The sequence below is a fragment of the Hippocampus zosterae genome, chromosome 17 (assembly GCF_025434085.1).
Source record: "Hippocampus zosterae strain Florida chromosome 17, ASM2543408v3, whole genome shotgun sequence".
NCBI lineage: Eukaryota > Metazoa > Chordata > Actinopteri > Syngnathiformes > Syngnathidae > Hippocampus > Hippocampus zosterae.
This window is the reverse complement of record NC_067467.1, coordinates 11,570,813-11,590,226: the sequence shown is the minus strand read 5'-3', so window position 1 is coordinate 11,590,226 and position 19,414 is coordinate 11,570,813. Positions and strand designations below refer to the sequence as shown.

At 42.6% G+C, this 19,414-nt stretch overlaps 3 protein-coding genes across 3 annotated transcripts; 1 reads left to right on the top strand and 2 right to left on the bottom strand.

Annotated features, from left to right (window-relative positions):
• Window positions 1–1,109: 1,109 nt before the first annotated feature.
• On the bottom strand, window positions 1,110–4,874 carry dxo (decapping exoribonuclease). The gene is made up of 7 exons (XM_052049545.1): window positions 4,417–4,874; window positions 3,546–3,772; window positions 3,036–3,255; window positions 2,802–2,937; window positions 2,633–2,727; window positions 2,227–2,377; window positions 1,110–1,317 (listed from the first exon to the last, which is right to left on the bottom strand). The coding sequence occupies exons 1-6, from the start codon at window positions 4,872–4,874 to the stop codon at window positions 2,269–2,271; spliced, it is 1,245 nt and encodes a 414-aa protein (XP_051905505.1). The 3' UTR covers window positions 1,110–1,317; window positions 2,227–2,268.
• Window positions 4,875–6,917: 2,043 nt separating this feature from the next.
• stk19 (serine/threonine kinase 19) lies at window positions 6,918–12,180 on the top strand. The gene is made up of 7 exons (XM_052049561.1): window positions 6,918–7,024; window positions 7,361–7,456; window positions 7,554–7,696; window positions 8,175–8,410; window positions 9,344–9,441; window positions 9,785–9,932; window positions 10,845–12,180. The coding sequence occupies exons 2-7, from the start codon at window positions 7,363–7,365 to the stop codon at window positions 10,888–10,890; spliced, it is 765 nt and encodes a 254-aa protein (XP_051905521.1). The 5' UTR covers window positions 6,918–7,024; window positions 7,361–7,362; the 3' UTR covers window positions 10,891–12,180.
• Window positions 11,451–18,559, bottom strand: rac1b (Rac family small GTPase 1b). Its single transcript, XM_052049567.1, has 6 exons — window positions 18,222–18,559; window positions 16,158–16,229; window positions 14,357–14,474; window positions 14,213–14,275; window positions 13,271–13,430; window positions 11,451–12,689 (listed from the first exon to the last, which is right to left on the bottom strand). The coding sequence occupies exons 1-6, from the start codon at window positions 18,254–18,256 to the stop codon at window positions 12,559–12,561; spliced, it is 579 nt and encodes a 192-aa protein (XP_051905527.1). The 5' UTR covers window positions 18,257–18,559; the 3' UTR covers window positions 11,451–12,558.
• Between the last annotated feature and the right edge of the window lie 855 nt (window positions 18,560–19,414).

Sequence of the window (19,414 nt, the reverse complement as noted above, 5' to 3'; positions counted from 1 at the left end):
AGCCTATAGTGGATTTAAGCCATGGTTGCATATTTCGTTTTTCTCAAGTTTGCTTTGAACACAGCAGTAAGGCTATATGTTGATTCCGTTGGTCCTTCTTGCGCGGAAGTCTCTCTACGGTTTTGTGTAGACATAATTTCGGATGACTACACTTGGTTCGAGGCACACGCAACACTGGAGACGTTTTATTTTCAGTATGGTCGCTACGACTGCACCGCTGAACTCTCGACATGCCTCAGCGCACCGTCATGGTCAGACGAACACAGAGAAGCTCCACCCGCTTTATTTATATGGACACGGAACACTGTAACCTTCCACACAAATAGTTCCAAACAAGTAACAATCGCGTCAGTGGCGTACATCGTATTCGACAGGCTACCTGCTCTTAATGAGCTACCAGAGGCTCATCAACCTAGTCTCTTATTTCTCTCCCGAAACAGTGTCTTCTCCCGCTTGGTGTACCTCAGCCTTCTCTGCTATGTACAATCTCTGTACACACAATCTCTGTACACACAGATAAAGTAGCATCCATTTTTCAGGCAGGTGTATTTTCACACATCAGACCCTTTTTTTCACTATTCTGTAGCCGCTTATATACTTGGTGTGTCTGTGTATGCATGCATGTGTGTGTTTTTTTTAACTTTTCAAATTTGTCTGTGTGTCCCAAACTGAAAAGATCATTACTTTCCAGGTACTTGCAGGGTAATGGTTAAGTCAGTTTCATGGACCAAAACCATGTCAAAATGGAGAGAATGGGACAGCTCTGCACTAAATGGTGCAATCCAAAGCCCAAACGAACATCTTCCAAGTGGAACAGCCCTCTCAAGAAGGAACTGGGTGACATTAAATAGAGCTAGAACCAGAGTAGGCAAGACTCGGAACAACACCTATAAATGGGGACTCTCACTCAGCAGTGAATGTCCGTGTGGCCACCCAATACAAACAATGGAGCACATTCTTCGGGACTGTGAACTGGGGCCCACCTGCACAGATCAAGACCTCTTAGACACTAGTGATGCTGCCAAGCAATGGATCCAGTACTGGCGCGACAAGATATGATGATGATGTCAGGATTTTCTGTCAATGAAAATATTCCGACACAACAACAATACATTTATGATCTTTTTAATCATTTGACACAACCCATTGATCTATCCAGCCGTCTTACGGAGAATGTCTAGTGACAGCTCCTTGGATGACGCAAGACAAAAGGCTCACTGATACTGCAATTAGCGTTCTTTGCGTTCAAGTTCGTCGTCGTGTGTCCTCGTTGAGTTGCATTAAAACAAGAAAAATGTAGCAAAATTTTGATTTAGAGTCTTTGCTGAGTCAAGTCAAGTCAAGTCAACAGTATTTATAGAGCACTTTCGAACAGCTATCGCTGCATACAAAGTGCTGTACATGGAGCGATTTTACATATACAATAAACAGTAAGACGAATCGGTAATAAAGGCGGTGGAAAGCACCAAGCAGTAAAATCAAATTGAGTAGAACGCCAAAGAATACAAGTGAGTTTTGAGGAGGGCTTTCAAGATGGGCAGCGAGGAGGCTTGCCGAATGTTCAGTGGGACGTCATTCCAGAGAGAGGGACCAGCAACAGAAAAGGCTCGATCCCCTCTGAGCCTCAGTTTAGCTCTTGGTACCTCTAACAAAGACTGGTCCACAGACCTGAGGCGCCGGGCAGGTGTGTAGGGGCGGATGAGCTCAGAGAGGGAAGGTGGCGCGAGATTATTCAGAGATTTAAAAACAAAGAGGAGGATCTTGAAAATAACTCTAAAATGAATGGGGAGCCAGTGAAGGGATGCCAGAGTGGGAGTTATATGCTCCCTCTTACGAGTACCAGTCAAGAGGCGAGCAGCGGCATTCTGGACCAACTGAAGGCGCTTAATGGAGGACTGGCTGACTCCAAAGTAAAGGGCATTGCAGTAATCGAGCAGGGATGTGACAATGGCATGAATTACTGTTTCAAAGCGCTCATAAGAAGGATGAGGTTTTACTTTAGCCAGCTGCCTAAGATAAAAGAAGCTGGATTTAACAATGGCACCAATTTGCCGATCGAGTTTGAAATCACTGTCCAGTTTAAGGCCCAAGTTTGAGACCGTTGATTTCAGATAAGGAGACAGGGGGCCCAAGTCTACAGGATGGAATGTACAAGAGCCACTGGGACCAAACAATATCACCTCTGTCTTCTTTTCATTGAATTTCAAAAAATTTGGTGCCATCCAGGTTTGGATTGAGTGTATCTGGGAACTTCACAGGCGAGAATCTTCAGCTCATTTCCCTCACGTACCAGTCTGGGAGAAAAGAATAAGAGGAGTCCCTGTGGACCGAGTAGGTCACGTCACAGCGAGGATTCCAGCAGAACAGATACACCACACTGAAAGACAGAGAATATAGAGTATTTTAAGAAGGCATTCCGTGTGCCCTGCTCAGGCATTCATCTACATTTTCTCATTTTATAAAAAAAAAGATCATGTTAATTTTTTTAATATACTGTATAACTTATAATGATTGGCGACAAGGTAATCATCAATAAATGTGAATATTTTCAGAAAGTAATTGTAATTACTTCAAAAATTTGGAAGAATCATTATTTACGGCTCATTGGGCCATGGTTATGCTGGGAACTCACCGGGGATCGTCTTCGGTAGCCACGCACTTGACAAATGTCAGGAAGTCGCTGCAGAAGTTCATGCATACTGTCGGCTTCCAACACCTATCCTCGGCCTGCTCCACAAAACGCAGACGCGTTGTCGCAATCGTTCGGTTCACGTTAAGACGCGGTCAGCTGCAACGCCTACCTTGATCAGCCGCGAAATCTTGGAGATGTGGAAAGTCTCAACGGAGATAACAACTCCATCATCATCCCGGAAGCCCGCCACGACGCGTGGGACTCCGGGGAGGAAGGACTGTGCCCACCACTTGAGCAATTTGAACCTGATGAGCAAACAATCCGAGATCTTAATCCAGGGCAATCCCTAAAACAGTAATCGGCAATCTTTAGTGAGCCATGGCGCATATTTGACATTTTTCACCGGTAAAAGTTGCTCCGCTGTTTGGGGGTAGAGATCTCTGCGGACGTCTTGAGCTCCACGTAGCAGGCGGGAGGAGCCGGAGCGTTCGGATCTTTGTCCCGGCAGTCCACTTCACCGGAGAACAGCAGCCTGTGATCCGAGAGACGAGTTTGGACCACGGTGCAGAAAGCCTCGTTGGTGTTGACCACGCCGCTCGAATCGGGGGAGCCGTCCATCTTGTCTTTTAGAGAGATGTAGTGTACACGTTTTAAAGGCAAAGGAACTCGTGACAAAGTTTACCAGAAAGTGACCCTAATGAGGGCTAGTCCTAGAGAAAATGAATGGTTGGGTTGCCAAGTTATCACATTGAATGCCATATGTGATCATCTTTTTTATTTGGCCTTGGAAGTCTGTTTGCACTACCCTCCCTTCCAATGTAAATGCAACTTCCCTGTAGATTCTAACAAAGGAAACATGATACTGGAGGTGTCTGACCATGAAAAAAAAAAACGATCAAATGTGCGTCCGTACCTGCGCACATAAACTGCTCAAATTTGTATCCCCAATACATCATTTCCTGGTGCCTCCCGGTGCGAGTCTCTCGATCCCGGCGAGCGGCATCCGTTTCCACTTCGCTGATGTAAAGGGTCCCCTTGAATTTGGTGACGGCCAGCAACCAGCCCTCTCGTGTTTCGTAGGGCGTGGTCAGAAGTTTGGTCAAATGGCCTCGCCACGTCACAAAGTCGACATCGAAACCGCTGCAAGGGAGAGTGAAAACAAACCAAAAAAAAGGGTATGTGTGGTTGACGTGGTTGTCGTCTCATCCCCATTGTCAAATAATATCAAACAGGCAAAGCGAGCGTACTGAAAAGCTATAAGGTATGATTTTTTTTTTTTGCTATGGCATTGCGATTAATATTACATTTCTGCAATCCGAATTAAGCGGCAAAATCCACCCATTTTTAGCCATCACAAATGTGATGTTATTTGAAGTCCTCAGCAAGTGACAAAATGGCTGCCCCCTGAAATGGCTAAAAACGGGTGGATTTTGCTGCTTAACTCCTATTCCACAAATGCAACATTAATCAGAATGGTGTGTTTGGACTGGTGAAGGCACATAGTTGCAAGAAAATTTGGGGTGTGACTTCCCCTTTAATACACGACGCCATTGAATTAAAGCATAAAAACATGATGCAAAAACTGTTATTAATTACATCCATTCTATGTAACTGTTAGTGTATGTTTATAATGTGCGGTGTGGAGTTCTATTTTGAAAATGTCCATTCATTTAAAGCAGTGTTTTGAATTATGATTGCGGTTGTGGAACAAATTCAAATCATCAAGAACGTAGTGTGACGTCTGTCGGATGGCAAATAAATCTGCAATTCCCACCTCTACTTACGATGAAGATGACGCCTCCGACCTCCCTGTGAGCTTCGTTCTATTAGCCAAGATCCATCGGAGGATGTGGTCCAGCTTTTCCTTCACACTTTCATCCCTTTTTATATAACGGTCCACATATCCGTCCCGCAGGTCAAAATGTGGACTTTTTTCAGGTTCCACATAGTACCTCAGCTGCCTCCTGTCATTGAAGAACCTGCGTTCAGAGTCCAGAGAAAAGGAGCCCACTTCGACAGGCTGTTTGTACAGGGGGAAGTCTCTTTCGTAAAGGTCTCTGCTGGTGCTCAAAGACTGAGCGCTCGGTGGCATTGGACGAGCTGACAGCCAGGACTGGTGTTGCTGATGGTTTGGTTTGGAAGATTTATATCTTCTGTCATTTTGTTCATTATCATCTCTCCATCTCTTGCATGTTTGCCGCTGCTGTTGAAAGCTGGAATTGTGGGAGCGGTGCTGGTTCATAATAATAATAATAATAATACATCACATTTGTAAGCGCCTTTCACAACACTCAAGGACACTGTACAGCCAAGACCAATAGTAAAACACAGATAAAATAATAAATAAAGAAAGAAAGATTTAAGGCGGGTAGGCAAGTCTGAATAGGTGGGTTTTGAGCTGGGTTTTGAATAAGGAAAGAGAGTCAATATTACGAATGTTGGGAGGAAGTGAGTTCCAGAGTTTGGGGGCAGAGCGACTGAAGGCTCTGCACCCCATTGTACTGAGACGGGCAGAGGGTAGAAAAAGGTGGAGGGAGGATGAGGACCTGAGTGAGCGAGAGGGAATGGAGATTTGAAGAAGATCTGACAGATAGGGGGGCGCAAGGTTATGGATGGCTTTGAATGTATAGAGAAGTATTTTGAAGTTGATTCTAAGTTTGACAGGAAGCCAGTGGAGCTGTCGGAGGATGGGGGTGATATGATGGAAGGAGGGGGTTCTCGTGATGATCCGGGCTGCTGAATTCTGAACAAGTTGAAGTTTATGGAGGAATTTTTGATGGACACCGAAGAGGAGTGAGTTGCAGTAGTCAATACGGGAAGTGACGAGACTGTGAACAAGGATAGCGGTGGTGTGCGGAGTGAGTGAGGGACGGAGGCGGTTTATATTGCGAAGGTGGAAATGAGCGGACCGGGTAATGTTATTGATGTGGGAGTGAAAGGATAGTGAACTGTCAAGGATGACACCCAGACTCTTCACCTGGGGGGAAGGAGATATAGTGGCATTATCAATTGTGAGGGAGAAACTGTCGGCTTTGTTTAGAGTGGATTTGGTACCGACGAGTAGGAGTTCAGTTTTATTGCTGTTTAGCTTGAGGAAATTGTGGGTGAACCAAGATTTGATTTCTGAGAGACAGTGAGAGAGGGACGAGGGTGGGAGAGAAGCGTCGGGTTTGCTGGAGAGATAGAGCTGGGTGTCATCCGCAAAGCAGTGAAAGTGTAAGCCAAATTTGCGGAAAATGTTTCCGAGTGGAAGGAGGTAGACAATGAAGAGGAGCGGACCGAGGACAGAACCCTGGGGAACACCAGAAGAAACGGGGATGCTTGCCTGATGGGGAGAGAGAAGAGGGAGCACATGAAATAACCTAAAACAGTGATCCGCAATTTGCGGATTGGAAATTGCAGTCAACTCCAGGGTTGTCCAAACTACTCAACTTGGATGAATTAGAGTGGAGACTTCGAAAGTCAGGCCATGTCAACCAGCATCAGTGTGTGACCTCACACATTTGCTGCTTGAAAGATGATCAAAAATCAACCCAAACACACTCCTAAACATTGTGGAAAGCCTTGCAGGAAGCGTTGCAGCTGTTATTACGTTAAAGGGTGGGCTAACATCATTTTAAAACCTAGGGATTCAGAATGGGATGTCAAATTGAGTCAAGGCAGTGAGCGAGTACTTTGTGTGCATCCAATAATATTGCATTTGAATGTGTGTGTGCATGTGCACTCAACAATGATACACGAAATTATGAACAACGCGGTTGAAAAAAACGTAGCATGTACTGTAGCATGTTATGTTGTTGTTGTTGTTGTTCTACGCCACTTACCTCATTTAGGAGTACCAGAGTCGGTCATGCTGAAACACGACTCAAGAATGCTAAGTAGCCAAAAATGTCCCCGATCTGTAATTGGGATTAGTCGGAGCTGCATAGGAAACATGAAAAACAAGAAGAAAGGGAAGCTAGCAAGCTAACTAGCGTATATAGCGATTCCCCAAAACAGCGCTGTTCCTGCTACGCTTTTAGGTCTAAAAAGCGGGCTGTGCAGTCATTATTCCTCGCTAGCGCTTGTTTCGGGAACCTACACCATAAGGCTCAATACCGGTCAATTCTGTTTGTTATATTCGTAGAAATATGCCCAAATAAACACGACAACACAAACTCGGGGCGTGCAGAGCCCACTGTTAACCATTGGGGTCAGTCTACGGGGTATGTAATGACGACTGTGACCAGAGAGGGCAGTATTACCAAATGGCTTTACTCATTATTTTACAGAAGAAGACTAGCAGTAGCAGCTCATCGCAAAATAAGTACTGTATTCAAGCTAACCCCGGTGACACGTAGTTCAATCGAAATGATGCATTTGTGTGTACTTCTGCCAATAGTAACCGTTCAGGTAAGAGCTTGACACAAAAGAAAATACACGTTACTTCAAATCGCATTTCATTACTTTCTTAGAGCTTGTGATACACAGCGTAATTAAAATCAAACCATTCCGCCTGGAGTGACTTGCTATTCCTATTCACGTCATACTTATTTAAGTGAGTGTTGTTTGCACTTCAGTTTTGATTTGTAAAAAAAACAATCAAAAGAAATCTTTTTTTTTGTGTTCCGAGTTGGGAAAGAACCACATAGTACCTCGGTAACGTGTATCACTGCTACAATAAGAATACGAATGTCTTCATTGTAACGGGTAGAACTAATTAAAGTTGTATCTTTTCTACTTCTCCAGGTATGAATAGAAAACGAGCTCTGATTTCCGACATTTTCAAGGTGAAAAAAAGCCGAACTGCTACCGAGAAGTTTGGTATCAAGAGTGACGAACAAGGTGAGTGCCACAGCTTTATGGGCCTATAGTTTGTGTTTTTAACTAAGCGCGGGGTTGGTAACAATAAGGTCAACTAAAATACCTTGTGACCCAAAAGGTCCACCTGATGTTCGAGCGAGCCTCGAGTACCTCATGACACTGTTCCCCAGAAAGCTTTTCAATGACACTTTGCCTCAAATTGTACTCAAGCACCAACTGTACAGCATTCACCATGACAAGACTCTGGTGGACAAAGAAGTGGTATGTACTTGGTATGGTATTCGCCCTCGATCCTCCCTCTCGATCTGATTTCCCATTTCTGTTCCCAGTTGTCATATTTGTGACATGCTTTTATCGAAAAACCTCATGAAACCACAACATCACTTTACACATCCATTTTTTCTTTTGTTTCGCTTTTTTATAGGGTGCACCACTTTTGCACCACTTTTCACCTTGTGTGCTTTTTTTTACCACATGTAATATCAAGTGAGTTTTGCTTGCATTAGGCAGTATGATAGCTACTGTAATACTATTGATGAGCCTCATGTGAAGGTGTTTTGTTATGTCACCCTGTTAAATAAGGTTGGGTAACCTTTGACCCATGGGCCACATTATGGCCCGTAAGAGCATTTGATCGACTCACCTTGGTCCCCGATAAGAAAGAAAAAAAAAGTTCCCTTGTTTTCAAACCATACCTGAATGGAGTCTCATTGTAAAAGCCCAAACAAAACCCCTACAGAATAAGCTGTGCGAGAATGGGGAGCTGCTCATGTTCCAGCTCGGCTTCGACGCCGAGGCATTTGGCCTGGTTTTCACGTCCGACTACAAGGCCAAAGTGTTGGCCGGAGAAGAGGGCAAAGCGACTCGAGGGACGGTGGACAAATTCTTGGAGAAAGTTTTGTCGCCTTGCACAGATCTGAGCTTCAACAAATACCAGATGATCAGGGATTTCCTCTTCACGGATGCTGAAATCACGTAAGTCAAGGAAAAAAAACTGTTTTCTCTAGCGTGTGAAAGACTTGACGGTGAAATTAAGATAAGATAAGATATCTTTTATTCGTCCCACACTGGGGATAATTAAATAATCATAACTGCATTTTATGCGGTGGGTTTAATTCCCACTCAGTATGTTCTTCAGAATTGCCTTTGTGATGAAAGCAGAACAGATTGTAATAGTCGGGTTAGGCTCCAGAAATCGGTATTCTAGAAAATGGATGGATGTCATACAACATGCATGTCCAAAGTCCGGCCCGGGGGCCAAATCCGGCCCGCGGTCGAATTTCATCCGGCCCTCGGCCCCCGTCATAAAATCAGTGCCGTCTGGCCCGCGGGTTGGTCGCAATGGAACACGTGTTGCATTGACTGAGGTCTCGTAGACTGGTGAGTGATGTTTCATAGAGTACTGCTTCCCTCTAGTGGCTAAATGAGTAATAGCATTCACTAAATGAGTAATAGCATTTAGACACTAGAGGGCATCACTCACGAGTTAACAAGACATCACTCCGTGTTTATATTGACTGATATGTCATATTTCAAATTCCTGTTTCAAATGAACCAAAAGAAATTCTTAAGATTGTTGAAATTAAAATAAAAATGGAAATGTGAAACAGACTGGCTTACTAAAATTTGTTGAACAATATTGTTGTTCAATGTAAAGAATGTCAGCCAAGGTCGGCCCCCCGACATTTTACCACATAAAATCTGGCCCCCTTGGCAAAAAGTTTGGACACCCCTGTCATACAATATTTGAATAAACACTACAGTATTTCAATATAATTTCGGTAGAATTCAGCTTGATACCTCAGAATGGGAATGAGCATTTATATAAAGTCCTTGATAAATGAACATGACCAATTAAACAATCAACGATGAATACCTCAACTCATCAATATTTTTGTTGCCCTCCAGGCAACTGGTGAAAGCTGGGGTGCTGACTGTGAGGGACGCCGGCAGCTGGTGGCTCTCCATTCCCAACTCTGGCAGATTCACCAAATACTTCATACAAGGTGGGTGTCGAGGTATGGTCAGGAATACTTGCGGGTGGTAGAAAAGTAACGGTTGACCGCTGATCTGAACTGGAACAATGATAAAAACTTGTTTAGGGTTGCCAGATATCAGCCTAAATATTGTTTTAAATTTCAAGTATTAAAAAAAAGTATTAATCCAGCTATGGGAGGATAAATCAAGTGGACGTCACAAATAACTCACAAATAGAGAAGTTTGCTAATGGTGGCGGGGTGGGGGGGAGTGAGGTATGCGTAACATCATGGTGAAAAGTTTGACAGTACAGTTCGACGGTAGAACGTTGTCTCCCAATCACCCCTCTGCGACCCTTTGCCCGCCAACCAGGTCGGAAAGGCGTGCTGGGCATGGTGAAGAAGTCTAGGTACGGAGAAGCTTTACAGGCCGAACTTGAGGGGCGGCGGACCACCTCGCAAGTGAAATTCCACATCAAGTACCACATCCATGATCTCGTCGGCGCCGAGCTGGTAGACAGGTAAACAAACGTCAGTCTTGTATCTTCCTGCTTGCCGTCTCGCTGCCTTTTATGCTGAATGTCATACATCTGTGCAGTGGAACACTTTGGAGTTCAAGTCTAAATTTGAGGGTGGGGGGGTTGTCTTACAAGTCAAACGGATTTTTTTACTTCTGATAGTAGTTAAAATGTCATGAATATTCAAATGTTTTGAAGAAACACGTTTCTAGATACTCATGCTTAACCCTGTCGGGGACAGCGGTTACGTCAGTGGACAGCTGTCATGTTATCAGGTTACAGGGTCCATGAAATTGTTAAATTATTTGTATATTATAATATGTTGGGATGCAAGTAAAAAAAGTGAGTAATATTTGAAATGAAATGGTAAAAAATACATCGTTTTAATATTGTGTATTATACAAATTCGTCAAAGAAACACTAAAATATTACTGTTATTTGAGCTGGTTAGTGCAAATCAAATTGTTTTATAGAATATAATTTACTGTTTGTGTCATATTTATTTGTTACACGATAAATTAAACATTGAAAAAAATATGTTGTATTTTTGTTTATACATAAAAAAATGTTCTTGAAGTATTAGAGCTGATTGTGAAGCCCTTATTTAATTTAAAAAAAAAAAAGCTTGTTCCCATTTCGTGTTATGGCACCACGTGGAATCAAAGAATTGACAGAATGTATATAATTACACAATAGTTAACGACTTCTTTTGCTTGTCAATAATGTTAATTATATAATTTCTTGTCCAGTTCATAAAGGTTTTAGGAGCTAGAATAAATATTCTCTTCTTTCCTATGAGCAAAATTGTATTTCAATGAAAACAAACTTCTATGAGGATTGTATACAACCTGGTTGCTTTCACTGTCTCACATTTGTCCAACTGTTTTTTTTTCTTCGTTTTCCCCTCTCTTCTAGCATACCAACTACTTCGGGAACGTTGTTACGATTTGTTGACTCCTGAAGTAGTGACGAGGAGACTAAAAAGCCGCTCATCTTGGTTCTGTATCGTTTTGTGATGTTTGCAAAACTTTTTAAAACCCTGTGGGTTCATGAAATATACTTACTGTTCTAGACCTTGTCAGGTTTTTGATTTATGTAATAAAAGTCATGAGCATGATTTGTAGCTGGTGGTTTTTGGCACAGCAACTAGCTGCTCAGCTTCAGTCAAGTCCTTAAAGCGGAACAGATTTGTAAGTAATGAGAATATGCATCACTGAGTCAAAAAAGTAATGAAATTGCTCACAGGTAAGTAGTAATTGTTTTGCAGTTTGCAAAGCGCCAACATACTGTACACAGTGGCACGCTCGCACTTTCTGAGCATTTTTATTTCATTTGTAAGACAATTCTTTTTTTATTAAGATGAGTTTGAAATGATAGTTCTTGGATCTTATTTTGGGATAAAAATTATGCTTTATATTAATACTGGCAATGAATGAAAAATATGTGGGCATACATTACAAATGTTTGCTATTGCCACAAGTGTGTGTCTGTTGATGAAAATGATGGATCACACATCCCGGGTTCAATTTTATTGAAATTTATTGGCTTTTTCAAAAACAAAAAAAAAGTGACGATAGCTTTGTATTCATAGAAGGAGTCACAATGACATTGGCTTGAATTAAAGCACAGCTTGATGTCTGAATAGAAAAAAAACAACAGATGAGCAATGTGTTCTTTAACTCATTGTACTAGTAGTTTAAATACATTTTTAAAGAGGCAAACAAAACAAATGCAGCGATCCTAATTTGAATGTTTTTTTTTCAGTATACGTCGCACATACATGCCATCGGCGTCATTACACTAAGACAGGCTTGATCGGGAGGTTATTAAAGTAGCGTTAGCGGTAAAAGAGAAACAAATAATAAAAGCATATTCATAGTGTTAGTCCAACAATACAGTGAGTGGAGTGTAAGATACAAAAAAAAAAAAAAAAAATCACGATAACAAAGGAGTACACCATCTACTACGCCAGAACCGACAGTAGCTTTGACAGGCACAGATGCTCGTCATCTTAAGTGACTTCACTTCGCCAGTAGTGATGCGATTTCAAAATAAACAAAGGAGTAAAAAAAAAAAAGTTGCTGATAAATGCCCAAGGAGCATCAATGGTGCTCTTGTTCCCCGCCACCAACTGTTCCAAAAATCTACAAAGACATGTCTGGGGAGAGGGGGAAGAAAATGCTTTGCCCGGATGGTTTTAGGAGGGTTTGAGGGTTAAAAGCACTGTCGGTGTTAAAAAACAAAACAAAAATGTAACTGCTGGTGAGGGATTTGCGAACGATCGATTGTGGGAGCAAACAAATAGCAGCGTGGACGCATTTCTGGAAGGGTGCATTTTGAAATGCGAGTCCCACTGACAAGAACCCAGACTGTAAACAAAATGAGAGTGGGGGTGGGGCAAATGGATCTAACTTAAGGCCTCAATGAAGTTCAACATTTTCATTCTTGTCTTTACAGTACACAACGTTACAATCCTTTCAATGTAGATTCAATGTTATTATGGGGAGGGGATAGTCGCGAGAACCGCTGCAGCTACGTCTTACAGGAAGCAAAAAGTACATTGGTATTTTGGTGGGTAGGTATACTGGCGTCGTTTCTCCCGGCGCTTCCGCCGGTACGAGGACCACCCTTAGAGGAGGCTGCACTTCTTGCCCTTCTTCTTGACGGGCGGCGGGCACAGGACGGCACGAATGGCCTCGTCGAACACCGTTTTAAGGCCGCGCTGGGTCAGGGCGGAGCACTCGAGGTACTTGACGGAACCTGAGTGGGTACAGATGTTTGGGGTGGGGGTCAAACATTTGATACCTGGGCGTTCAGTGGAACCCCCGCATACTCCACTTTGTCAAACCACCACTTTGACGTGATCTATATGAAAAGCGTCAATGCCAGGCAACAATGCAAAACAACAGCGTGCAGTGGTGCAACTGACGTCATCTGCAGCTGTTGACAATTCATATTTAATACAGCGGGGCCTTGTCGTAAGTTACGTTTATTCATAACTCAGCTTTGTCATAACCAATTAATTCTCCCCATTGAAATGGAATTGTAATGCCAAAATCTGTTCCAGTCCGATGCAACAATGAATCAATTAATTGACAACTAATCACTTATGACATACGCCGACAGCTATTTTGATCATCGATTAATCTTGAGGGCCGTTGTATTACTTCAAATTGACCAAGTCCTCCGATTTCAACCTCCTCAACAGTAAGTATTCTAATTTCCGCAGTACTTCATGAAGGCATACTGACGGGCTTTGTGATGAACAGAAATGAGACATTTGCAAAACATCCACTTGGACTTTGGAAAAACAATGATGGAGGTTAAAGGAAATTGCTTACCGATTTCTTTGGCCATGGCCAGGCCTTGGGGATAAGTTATTGGAGCCAGTTTCTTCTCCTTCAGCTTCTCCATGGTGTCCTTGTCATCTCTCAGATCCAATTTGGTGCCCACCAGGATGATGGGGGTGTTGGGACAATGGTGTCTCACCTCAGGGTACCACTGCCGGTCAAGGTTATCGGAGTTTACGTAAAGTGACAAAAGAACTATGCTTGAATTGTGAACAAAATACAATAAAACCCCAAGCTAACTGAAGTTATAAAAGTGACTAGATTATCGCTAAAATGCCCTGACTCTTCTCCTTTGTCAGAATCATCCACAAGATTTTGGGGTTCATTTTTACAAAGTGGCCTTTTTTTTTTAAACTTGCATACTCCCTCTATTAAAAAACTATATAAATAAAACAAATTAAAACAAAGCATTTTTTAATCAAAACTGAAAATGCCCAATAAACCTGTTCTGAAAACAAATTAAAATGGATTCAAAATGAAACAAAAACTAACTAAAACCCTGCTGCCAGTACACAGATCAGGAGTTCAGTGTGAGAAAATGAAAACACAGAAAATGACCACAATAGTATTACGTGTTCCCTTTGAATAAACACCGCGCCTGAAATCGAGTGCGAGTTGTGACCGACGGTAGCTTCTTGGGCATGTTCTCATTTTCTATATGAATTTTCGTCCTGTACAATACACGATGGCAGTGCATTTGCGACTTTAGCTCCCCTTGTCCACATGCAAAGGCATCAAAGTACACAAAGCCCTCCCCCCACTTGCGCGGCAGACTTTCATCAGCTCACTTATACCTACAAATATTTGCTCAATGCACAACAAAATAAATAAATAGTAGCAAATATGCTGCAAAAAAATAAACACGCAATGTTTATTTTTTGTTTGTTTTTGATGAGTCCCAAAACTGATCCAGGTGGTGCCCCACTGACTCACCTTGGCACGGACGTTTTCAAAGGAGGCCGGACTCACGAGCGAAAAGCAGATGAGGAACACATCCTAGCGGGTGGGGCAGAAACACTTATGGTCAGAGTGTAAAACGCAAACGTGGTTGTGCGAGCGTGATGCTGCGGTGGCTACCGTCTGAGGGTAGGAGAGCGGGCGCAGTCGATCGTAGTCCTCCTGTCCTGCCGTATCCCAAAGGCCCAGGTTCACCGGCTTGCCATCCACCATCACATTGGCGGAGTAATTGTCAAAGCTGAGAGAAGTACGCAAATATTTGTCAAGAACTCATTCAACCGTTAGTCAAATCCGATTTTTGGGGAGATTATTAGATTAGGCCTCTTTGGCCTTTCGCTTGCTTTCCATCTCGATAACATCTTAAAAACAGATTAGTTGATTTTAGTCACACGCCGCATGGACTTGGGATTTATGTGGGCGGGTAAACTACGATCGTCAAAAAGTAAAAATCATTCTGAGTGGAGTATATCGATTTGAGCTTTTTTTTTTGTAATTGAATGACTGAACAGTGATATCAAACTTGATCGGCAAATTAAGCAAAAATTGTTAAATCCAGCTTCTTTCACCTTAGACAGCTGGCCAAAATAAAACCTCTCCTCTCTCATGATCACTTTGAGACAGTAATTCATGCCATTGTCACATCCCGGCTCGATTACTGCAATGCCCTTTACTTTGGAGTCAGCCAGTCCTCCATTAAGCGCCTTCAGCTGGTCCAGAATGCCGCTGCTCGCCTCTTGACTGGTACTCGTAAGAGGGAGCACATAACTCCTACTCTGGCATCCCTTCACTGGCTCCCCATACATTTTAGAGTTATTTTCAAGATCCTCTTATTTGTTTTCAAATCTCTAAATGACCTCGCGCCACCTTACCTCTCTGAGCTCATCCGCTCCTACACACATGCCTCAGGTCTGCGGACCAGACATTATTAGAAGTACCAAGAACTAAACTGAGGCTCAGAGGGGATCGAGCCTTTTCTGTTGCTGGTCCCTCTCTCTGGAATGACCTCCCACAGAACATTCGGCAAGCCTCCTCACTGCCCATCTCCTCAAAACTCACTTATATTCTTTGGCATTCGACTCAGCATGACTTAGATTTGTTCTTGGTTTTACTGTTTGGTGCGTTCTACCGTCTTTATTACCAATTTGTTTTACTGTTTATTGTGTACGTTAAATTGTTCCATGTACAGAACTTTGTATGCAGCGATGGCTGTTTGAAAGTGCTCGAGAAATACTGTTGACTTGAACGCCCCAACCTCCCAAAAATCCACAATACTGTATTCCCATTTATTCAAATGTACTTGTACATACTCAAAACTCTGTAGTTTTAGAATCAAATATTTTATCGATTATTCAGACAAAAATAGAGCTTGCATGATAAACCCTAACACTCTTACATAAATATATATAATAAAATAAAAGGCATGCAAAACTAGATATGCAGTTTTTTTTCTCTTTTGGAAAAAATATGCTTCCAAAAGTCACAATTCGTCACATACGTGACATAAATCTAGACTTTTTTTGTCTTAAAATTGCCGTCCCTTTGCACTTACACATTCAGGAAGTTTAGTTTCTACACTCAAGCACATGCTGACATACTCTCGGCGTCTTTATTGTTAGAATTTTTTTTTGCTTAAGATTTCACAAGCAAACTATTCAGTCAGTGAACATCATGGAAACTTTCTCCAACTGATCCAATAATTCAAGAAATTTCCAAAACTTGAGAAATAATTGAGGTGGTGGGGAGGGGGGGGGGTACAATTTCCTGAATTTCAAGCACCTCCCTGGAAGGTTGGAATGTGATCAGAAGAGTTGGGCGAGCGTTAGAGATTTGCATCTTGTCAGGCCGCCTTATCTCTGGCCACAAATGCAGTAATGGGAGGGCTATGGCGGTAATGAGGAGGAAGAGGACAACTACTACTCACACAGTGGGGATGTACTCTCCAGGAAAGGCATTGGTGGTGTAGCTGATGAGCAGGCAGGTCTTACCCACGGCTCTGCGGGGAGGATGGAGAAAAGCAACCAATGTTCAACTGTCCTGGACACTTAACGAGTCAGACAGACACGATATAATCCATCTGCTGGACTTGCAAACTCAGCGGAGTTGAAAAAAAGTGTCTTTAAAAAAGAAAAAACATCAACAAGACCGATGTCAAGTCTGTTTTTTTTTAATCTGCAAGTCAAACCCAAACGGAGAGGAGTATGACTTTCAGTGTATCGTGATGAACTGTCAAACAAGTGGAACTTAGCATTCCACTTGTTTGACAGTTAATAATAATCGACACGGTGAAATAAAGCTTTTGTAATGGTAAAATGATCACCTGGAACATATTTTAGGACTTTATTTTAAATTTAATCGATTTTTAATTGACAATACTTTTTTTTCCCCTTCTGAGATATCCCCCCACCCCTTCTGATCGTAAAAGAGCATTAATACTGCCCCCACTCAGCATGGATTTGCCCCACCTTCCAGAGTAATAATAGAATTACACATTTGTCTAGAGCAGTGGTTCTTCACCTGCGTTCGATCAAACCCCAGGGGTTCGGGGAATTGGTCTCTCAGGGGTTTGACTGAGCCTCTGCCTTGGAGGTCAAGACACACCTGACTCAAAATGTGAATTATTTATGACCCGCCTGCTTGGCCATTAGTGGCTGGTTAATTTTGTGCACAAAAAAAACCCTGATGTCTTGAAATTGTATTTATTTTTCCCCCTGTTTTTAATAAATGTGTTTTTTAACGTCTTGAATTCGTAAAAATAAATAAATCACATTTTTATTTTGCACTCATGATGGGTTTGGTGAATGTGAAAATCAACCAGTTGGGTTCGGTACCGCTAACTAGGTTAAGAACCACTGGTCTAGACAGATATAATAATGTGGTTTTCCTTTACTGTTATAATGCTTTACAGACGGTAACTTTGATTTCCACTTGTTTGACCATTAAAAACATGCCGACAAATGTTTTATAATGATTACAGATTGTGGGCATCCAAAGGTGATTTACAAAAGTAATGTCAGGCATCTTCAAATGCAGGGTATGGTTACTATGTTTCAGGTTTACTGTACAGTAGCGAACTTTCACTAATGACCAGGACACCTTGTTTACTGTCAGTCTACTGTTTCCTGTCGGTTGAATATAAGGGCAATTACCTTTTTTCACCTCATTTTTAGTTTGTCCAGTGGACAACTTTGCTTTCTACTTGTTTGTCAGTTTAAACAACCTGTACGGCTATTGTTTATGAGTCGTTTACTTTTTAACTCATGATAACAGTTTGAACATATAACAGTTTGATTTTACTTCCTATACTGAAAATGACAAAAGCCAACCAGCAAACGGTGCAATCGCAAGTAAGTGGCTCATCAAAATTGGAAATTTCCAACGTCTCGCGTACGTGCTGCCGAGGTGGGCGGCCGCTGTGTCAAAAATCAAGGTGAAAAGGAAGTAAGGAAGGAAGAAGGGCAGCAGCAGATCCACACATGACTCTGCTGCTGTGGCATCCGCCACCACCACACCCAGAATAAGGGGCGCGTGCGCAAGCTCCCACGCGTTCTGACATATCGTAACCAAAGGGAAGGAATGCAAACATACGGTGGCCGACAAGGCTTGCAAAACTAAAGTACAAGCGAGACAATAACGACTCCAGAGTGCTTTTTGAGTAGCGGCTTGGCTCGGCAAATGCAATATTTGTAAAAAGTTATCGAAACGCATTTATTTGATAAGACCAACGAGCTAACTTTTAAGATCAAACTATTTCAACAGCCAAGTTGGGGAACCACGGAAGAGGCTTTAAATGTTGAACCCGTACGTTGACGCAATCGCTCGGTCAATCTACGTTTCGGTTATAGATTTGTGTGTATATGTGTGTGTGTGTGTGTATATATATATATATATATATATATATATATATATATATATACATACATACATACACACACACACACACACACATATATATATAAAAAAAATGGCTCGCCCTCAATTGACTCACCCGTCCCCGACAACGACACACTTGATGGCCTGCATTGCGCCGCACTAGATGGTGGAATGCTAAGGTTTGCCCCGGGAGCTAGCCGACGTTAGCTCGCAAGTCTTCCCTTTGTCCACTATGGTTTGGCCGCTCAAATTCACTGCAAGCTTCGTTCCAGTCGGTCCAAGTGCTCCGGATATTCGGAAAGATTCCGTCAGCGAAGTTGCTTCAACTTATGGAGCACTTTGACGCAACTTCAATTCGGGAGATTCCTCGCTTACATTCCCATGCTGTCGAACGGGAAGCTAACGAAGCAAAACAGCAGCCACCACCCCTGAGAAGAAGGAGGGGAGAGGAGGGGAGGGGGCGGGGAAAAAAACCCAATTCCGCTACCGCCACCAGTTGGTACATCCGGGCTGCTGGAGTGTTCTGACTTGTTGTCTTGGAAATAATTCTTCCTCTCGACTAAGTGCGAATGTTTCATTATTAATATAACATTTTAATGTGCGCTAGTATTTTAAACAAAGGCGTAATTTTAGATTAGGGGTGCGTAAAGGTGCTGAAGAAAAATGCCAGGCGGACGACTTCATGTGTAACACATGACGTCACACCAGCGCATCCTTTTCCGAATTTCACCTCTTTGAGTAACCGGAATTTTGTCTTTCAGGTTGTTTCCCTATTCCAGGAAGTCACAAACAAGCTGACGATTTATTTTGTCTTTCCGTTATATTTCAGCGAATGTTAGACGTATTTCGATGATTGCTGGTTGAGTTGTGCACCAAAGCACAGCAAATGATGTGAAACTGAAGTCTTTTGAGCTGCAGACACATTTAAGACTGTTTATTGAAAAATGCCAGACAACCTGTTCAGGGTGCAGCCCACCTTTCGCACAGTGACAGCTGAAAGAAGCGAATACGGATCACATAAGGAGTGGACCACGTGTAAATGACAGTGGGGGCAATGTATTAGGTACCTGGGCCTTCAGTGGGGTCCCATCCAATGAATCCACTTCTAAAAATGATCACCATCATGTTGCATCTTGCAATCATACGAACAATCAAAACTATACAATGCAACATAACTGCAGGCAACTGTGCCATGTACATCAACTGGAACAGTTTAGAATCATTCATCTTCTTCCGTACCGCTTGATCCTCACTAGGGTCAGAGAGGGGGGGGGGGGGGGGGGGGGGGCTGGAGCCTATCCCAGCTGT

What these genes read in the sequence shown, in the direction of transcription:
- dxo (XM_052049545.1), bottom strand. Translation starts at nt 4,874, where the DNA reads ATGAACCAGCACCGCTCCCACAATTCCAGCTTTCAACAGCAGCGGCAA. An exon ending in TGAGCAGTTTATGTGCGCAG is followed by an intron (nt 3,256 to 3,545) that starts GTACGGACGCAC and finishes TCTCTCTAAAAG; the next exon opens with ACAAGATGGACGGCTCCCCC. An exon ending in CAGCGGAGCAACTTTTACCG is followed by an intron (nt 2,938 to 3,035) that starts GTGAAAAATGTC and finishes TTTGCTCATCAG; the next exon opens with GTTCAAATTGCTCAAGTGGT.
- stk19 (XM_052049561.1), top strand. Translation starts at nt 7,363, where the DNA reads ATGAATAGAAAACGAGCTCTGATTTCCGACATTTTCAAGGTGAAAAAA. An exon ending in TATCAAGAGTGACGAACAAG is followed by an intron (nt 7,457 to 7,553) that starts GTGAGTGCCACA and finishes GTGACCCAAAAG; the next exon opens with GTCCACCTGATGTTCGAGCG. An exon ending in CTCTGGTGGACAAAGAAGTG is followed by an intron (nt 7,697 to 8,174) that starts GTATGTACTTGG and finishes AAACCCCTACAG; the next exon opens with AATAAGCTGTGCGAGAATGG.
- rac1b (XM_052049567.1), bottom strand. Translation starts at nt 18,256, where the DNA reads ATGCAGGCCATCAAGTGTGTCGTTGTCGGGGACGG. An exon ending in TGTGTCGTTGTCGGGGACGG is followed by an intron (nt 16,230 to 18,221) that starts GTGAGTCAATTG and finishes TCCTCCCCGCAG; the next exon opens with AGCCGTGGGTAAGACCTGCC. An exon ending in GGAGAGTACATCCCCACTGT is followed by an intron (nt 14,475 to 16,157) that starts GTGAGTAGTAGT and finishes TACTTCTCTCAG; the next exon opens with CTTTGACAATTACTCCGCCA.